This window comes from Trypanosoma conorhini, assembly GCF_003719485.1.
Source record: "Trypanosoma conorhini strain 025E chromosome Unknown Tco_14.4_contig_00864, whole genome shotgun sequence".
Taxonomy (NCBI): Eukaryota; Euglenozoa; class Kinetoplastea; order Trypanosomatida; family Trypanosomatidae; genus Trypanosoma; species Trypanosoma conorhini.
In genome coordinates, this window is record NW_021704955.1 from 1 (window position 1) to 6,107 (window position 6,107).

A 6,107-nucleotide genomic window follows, 5' to 3' on the forward strand; every position below is an offset into this window, starting at 1 on the left:
TGAAAACCGTCGTTTGTCTGCTCCCCCATTTTTTTTGTCTTCGCTCTCTCTTCTAAGTGCAGTGCGCAAGGCAGGAAGATGCATTCCTCCCCAGTCATCACACACATTTATGCCTCATAGGGGCAAAAAAAGGGGGAAACATTCCACACACAGAACCACAAACACAGCGAGGCAACAGTGTGCCGCTCAGCCTTGAAGGAACGGCGGCTTTGGTGAAGTCCAGCCAGGCCGGTGGGAGCCCACGTCCCAATCCTTGGCGGGCGTGGCGGCGACGCGGTGAACGGGGCGGGCGTCCTCCCGGGCTCAACGAGCGTGCCGCTGGACGAACTCGCCGACGTACGCTGCGAAGTACATGGCGCCCAACTCAAAGTATGGTGAAAAAGGTTGCTGTTTGCCGCCTTGAAGCTCACGCGTTGGGAAAGGTGGTCTGCGCTGTTGCGGCGGAGCCCCAACGACTGCTAGTTCGTCTGTTGAGAACGAGCCCAGTTATTGTGGCAGGCGATTGCTTTTGCGCTTTTTTATGCATTTCATTTTTTTTTTGCTTCTTGCTACCCGTGGGAGCTGGATGAGTCCCCTCTGGCGTGGAAGAAGGGTGGGAAAGTTGAGCCAGACTGTAACTCTCCCATTTTTAAGTATTCGTATTACTATTTTTTTTTTGCGGTTTTTTCACGCCTAGTGGCACTGAGGGGCCGGGACACAAAATATATATTTTTTTTTTCTACTCTCGTCCAACGTGGGGCGTGCGGCTTCCTGCCAACGCGGCAGGGAAGGGAGGAGGGAGAGCTGTTTTTGCTGCCGCCACCGCCGCCGATTCTTCTTTTTTCTTCGCTCGCTTTTTCCCCCTCATCGTGCCTGCGGGCGCCGGCAGGAAGTCGATGGCCTCCGCAGATCAGGCGCAGCGGGTGCAGGTGGTGGTGCGTGGGCAGAGGTTTGAGTCCACCGTGGAGACTCTCTCGGCGTACTGCCTTTTCTTCCGCGGCTTCTTCCGTAAGGCGCGTGCGAAGCTGGCGGCCACCGACGACGCTGAGGGTGTCGGTGACGACGACTGGTGGTCGTGCCACGCCGCCGCCACGCGCACGCTTGAGGAGCACCTGCAGTGGCCCGTCGAGGAGGGCGCGCTGGTGGTTGGCGCCGCGTCCGTCGCGCTGGACCGCGCGGCGCCCATGTGGAGGTTTGTGTACACCGCGGAGGGACTGGCGCCGGAGGACGTGGGGGTTGTTTTCGTGTACCTCCGCAAACTATTCCGCTGGAGCCGGGAAGGGCAAGGCGAACAGCGGGAGCCGCAGCTGCCGATCCGCTGGGACGAGATGCCGTACGACGCACAGCTTGCGATGGCGCGGGTTGTATGCAGCTTCGGTGTAGAGCCGCTTCTTGGGCGCTTCGACCGTCCCACCGCAGCGCGCGGTGGTGTGACGAGCACGGAGGCAGATCCCGTTTCGCTGCGGCAGATGGCGGAGGCGTATGCGCAGGCGCGGCTACGGCACGATGGATCTCTGGAGGCGGGAGCGGCACAGGCGGAGGCGCCTGCGGCAGCGGCAGCGGCTGAAGCAGGAGGAGGAGGAGGCAGCCGTTGGCAGGACGCTATTGAGGACGAGGATTTGGTCTTAGCAGCGGCGGCGTGTTCAAGGTGTGGGGTCACCGGACACGCGGACGTTGACTGCCCGCGCTGAGCCCGATCCCCCTCCGCTGGAGAGGTAGTCATCTGATTCTTCTCACTGTCTCTCTCTCTCGCTCGAAGTGTGTGTGTGTGTGTGTGTGTGTTACTTCACCTTCCCCTTCTCTTGTTGTTGTTGCCGCGCAAAGAGAAGGAAAGTTTTAAGGAGGCCCGTCTCTGTGCATTGCCAGTGTGCATCTATAGATATATATATATATATATATTTCTCTCGCTGCGGGCACGTGTGGGTTACGCGACTGCCCCTCGCCGCATGACGAAGCGAGAGCGCCGCCGCAGTCCGTCTGCCACCCTGACGCGCGAGGATGCCGCCACCGCCATCCGCAAGGGCGCAGAGGCGGAGGCGTGGGGGGCGGCGGAGCACCAGCTGGGCCTCTTTGCCCCGCTGCTGCGGCACTACGCCGCGCTCGTGGCCCCCGCGCCGGCCACCGCCCTTCCCGGCGACGCCGCGGACGAAGGCGCCCGGGGCAGGCGTAGAGGGAGTCCAGCCGGCCACGCCGCGCTGAACGGGCAGGGGGCGACGGCCGTCGCGCTGCACCCGCCGCAGGAGACGGTTGAGGCTGCGCCGCAGCAACGGTATGAGATGCTGCGCTCCTATGTGTTCCCCACCACCGTCAGCAGCTACCTTTGCCGCGTGTCTCTGCTCGCGGGGGACGACACGCACGGCGGTGAGGTGAAGCGGCGCCGCCTGGAGGCCGCACCGCCCCGGGAGGAGACTGAGGCAGAGTTGATTGAGCGCCTCCGCGGCGTGGCGGAGAGGCAACTCCCGGCCTTCGCCGACGACAGCGAGTTTCTCGCGGCGCACGAGAACCGGTACGTGTGGAAGGAGTGGGCATTATTCAATTTCAGCTTCCGCAACGGCAGCACGCATCTGCTTCAGCTTGTGGCGAAGGCAAAGTTAGACGCCTTCCTGCACTGCCGCCCCTGCCAAGAGGCGGCGCTTGACCTCTACGCCCACCACATAACCACCCGACTGCAGAAGATGCGAGTGTCACCCCGTGTGGTGCGCGTGGCACAGAGGCTGCAGCTTGAGCCGCATGAGCTGGAGACGCTGACGTACGTGCTCGTGTGCCACTGCGGCTCGGCCTGGCCGCTGCACTGCGGCGGCGGCGGCTCCCTCGCCCCCGCCGCCCTCGCCTTTCACAACAACCTGAGCTCGTTTCAGCTGATGCACTTCCTTGCCGACTACCGCGAGCACATGAAGCAGGGCATGCTTACCTCCGACATCAAGTTCAAGAACAGCTTTATGGACTGCAGGCTGGCGATGCCGCAGGAGGTTATCGCCGCTCTCGCGGGCGACAGTCTGTCGGAGGAGCAGCTGATTCGGCTAGAGAAGACGGCGCTGGCGGAGGTGCTCGTGGCGGAGCGCACGGATGCGGCGGCGACGACGTCAACGACGCCAACTACTACCACCACCGCCACCACCGCGGCCGACGCCGCGCCGCCGGGAAAGCTCGGTGGGGCAGCCGTCGACAAGGCCGAGGCCTCGCACCACACAAACAACGCGGATGCCGAGGAGGAGGCGTCGTCCAACTGCGGCAGCGGCGACAGCACGCCCAATCTGGAGGCGCTCGGCGTTGACGCGGCCCCGCTGCAGAGCGGCGACGAGAGCGCCCTCGAGGCGGCCCTGAACGAGCGACTGCAGGCGTTGCTGCCGAACCTCCAGCAGCTGCAGCAGGGCGGCGGGGTCAGTGGACGCAACGGCAGCGTCGCCTCATCGAACTCCTGTGCCGTGGCAGGGTCCCTGCTTCATGCGCCGTACGTAAGCGATATTGAGTACATGGACGAGTCCTTCAAGTTGCTCTCCAACGTGGTGCGCCTGCGCGGGGCGGAGAGTGACATCAAGGATGAGGAGGAGGCGATGTTTACGCCCAAGACGAAGGTGGAGGCGATGATTCGGGAACTTCGTGGTAAGGTGCGTGTGGCGACGGCGATTCACCGCTCCCGCACCGAGGCAACGCTCAAAGCCGGTAAGTTTCTTCCACGCATTGAGGCGCTCTCGCAGCGCCTGCAGCTGTCCGAGCTTGAGAAAAGCATTATGCTCTTGCTCGTGGGCAACGTCGTGTCGCATGACATACTTATAGCAATTAATGGCCGCTACGTCATGCGGGAGGGGCAGCGGGTGCTGACGGTTGGCTACATTCTCTTCGTCCTTTGTGAGACGCTAAAGGAGCGGGTGGCGGCCCGCAAGTCGTTTTACCAGTCTGGTCCGCTCCTCTCGAACAGCGTGCTGTCGCTCTCGCTTGACGGCGGCAGTAGCCGCACCTGCTTCAACACCGACCTCATGGACTACGTTGTCGACATCGATCGCAAGATTGTCGACTACCTCATGGGCACTGAGACGGAGACGGCGGAGATGGTGCCGGGGTCGCAGCTCTACATGCCGGTGGTGCCCATGGAGAACGTTGTGCTGCCCAAGTGCACCACCGACATGGTGGTCACGACGATCCAGCACTACAGCCTGTTTGAGCAGTGCAAGCGTGGCTGTGGCTTTCACGAGGGACTCGGCACGAGCACCGGGGGGCTGGTGTTCCTCTTCTACGGCCCTAGCGGCACCGGCAAGACGATGCTGGCCAACGCGGTCGCCCACGAACTCAAGAAGCGCATCCTGCTTGTCAACCTGCTGCAGTTTAAGAGCGACGCCAAGGCGCCGGAGATGCTGCGCTTCATCTTCCGCGAGGCCAAGCTGAACGACGCGATGGTGTTCTTCGACGAGTGTGAGTCCATCTTCGAGTCCCGCGAGGCCAACCCGCTCGTCACCTCCATCCTCGCCGAGTTCGAGAAGTACGACGGCCTCATTGTGCTGGCGACCAACAAGGCGCAGCTGATTGACGAGGCGATGAACCGCCGCATCTCGCTCATGGTGGAGTTTCGCCTCCCCGATCAACACATGCGGGAGAAAATTTGGCGCGCCCACCTCCCACGCAACCTCGTGCTGCACGAAGACGTCTCCATCGCGGCCCTGGCGCTCAACTACGAGCTCTCGGGCGGCCTCATCCGCAACGCGACGCTCGCCGCCCTCAACAGGGCGGTCGCGCGGGAGAAGACGGCGACGCCGACCTTGTGCATGCGCGACTTCGAGGAGGGCGCACGACTGCAGCTGCGCGGCTTTTTTCTCGCGGCCGAGAAACCGCCGGGCGCCTCAACGGAGTCGTACATCACCCCGAAGCGGTCCCTCACCGACCTTGTGGTGGAGCGGCAGACGCAGCAGCAACTCGACGCCGTCGCGCGGTACTCGAAGAGTCGCAGCACGCTCTTTTCCCAGTGGGGGTTCAACGAGGACGACTGCGTGGATCAGGGGGCGCTGTACCTCTTCCACGGCCCGAGTGGAACGGGCAAGAGCCTCGCCGCGGAGGGCATCGCCTACGAGTGTGCCGCAACGATACGCCTCTGCAACGTGGCCGAGCTGATGCTCGTGTCGGGGTTGAAGGTGCACGAGGTGTTCGCCGAGGGCCGTAAGCTCGGCGCCATCATCGTCTTTGACGAGGCGCAGGTGCTCTTCAACCACTCGGAGCAGAGCCTGCATGTGGCGAAGCTCATCTACTACCACGCCATGCGCTACCCACGCCCGGTGCTCTTCATCGCGACGACAGGGACGGTGGGGACGTCAACCATCGACGTGCGTGCGACGCCGCTGATCTTTCAGCAGGAGATCCTCTTTCGCCTGCCAACGCAGCAGCTCCGTCGCGAGCTCTGGCGGCGCGCGTTGCCAGAGCGGATGCCCGTTGCGGACGACATTGACCTTGACGAGCTCAGTGAGGCGCCTGTGTCGGCGAAAACAATCCACGCGGCGGCGTTTAACGCCTGCTGCGGCGTGGCCATGCTGAGCAGCGAGGAACGCCGACTGACGATGCAGATGCTCCGTGACGAGCTCGAGAGCATGCGACTGAAGGAGCGGCACCGCCAGCCGCACAGCTTAATGTTCGCGTAACTGCAAGGATGGAAATGAAATGGAGGAGAATAAAGCGGTAGGTGGACCAAGCGGCCGCGGTCTCTCTCCGCCAGTGATGGTGGTTGCGGTGGGGAGGGAGGGAGAAGGCAAGAGGGAAGCAAAGGAGGAGGAGGAAGGTGGTGGGCGGCGCACACGAAGTGCAACGAGCGAGCGAGAGGTAAGGAAGAGGGTGTGTGAGTGGAGTGTGGAATGTGTGAGCGCCTGCGTGTGTGTATGTGTGACGGCTGAATCCTCCACCTAAGAAGTTTTGTTGTTTTTCCCCTTTTTTTTATTAAAAAAAAGAACTTGACTTTCTTTTTTCCCCCTAATCCCACTAACGTTAATCGTCCTAATCCACTCACTGCCGCTCGCCGTGCTCTCCTGTCGCCTTCACGGCCGCCGTGTTTTAGCCATGTGATGGAGGCGCAGGCCCTCACTTGTTTTCCAACGCCTTCTCTTCCCCTCTTTCCTTCTGTTCCGCCCGAAGCCCTCCTCACCAGCAGT

At 62.4% G+C, this 6,107-nt stretch overlaps 2 protein-coding genes across 2 annotated transcripts, besides 4 other annotated features; both read left to right on the forward strand.

Annotated features, from left to right (window-relative positions):
- Window positions 1–875: 875 nt before the first annotated feature.
- On the forward strand, window positions 876–1,670 carry Tco025E_08750 (uncharacterized protein; the record flags this gene model as incomplete). The annotated part of the gene is made up of 1 exon (XM_029375593.1): window positions 876–1,670. One exon carries the CDS (start codon window positions 876–878, stop codon window positions 1,668–1,670), a length of 795 nt encoding a protein of 264 aa, XP_029224293.1.
- A 37-nt stretch (window positions 1,671–1,707) lies between these two features.
- Window positions 1,708–1,734: a microsatellite.
- A 3-nt stretch (window positions 1,735–1,737) lies between these two features.
- Window positions 1,738–1,761: a microsatellite.
- An 89-nt stretch (window positions 1,762–1,850) lies between these two features.
- Window positions 1,851–1,878: a microsatellite.
- A 47-nt stretch (window positions 1,879–1,925) lies between these two features.
- On the forward strand, window positions 1,926–5,603 carry Tco025E_08751 (putative AAA family ATPase; the record flags this gene model as incomplete). The annotated part of the gene is made up of 1 exon (XM_029375594.1): window positions 1,926–5,603. One exon carries the CDS (start codon window positions 1,926–1,928, stop codon window positions 5,601–5,603), a length of 3,678 nt encoding a protein of 1,225 aa, XP_029224294.1.
- A 190-nt stretch (window positions 5,604–5,793) lies between these two features.
- Window positions 5,794–5,844: a microsatellite.
- The last annotated feature ends 263 nt before the right edge of the window (window positions 5,845–6,107 follow it).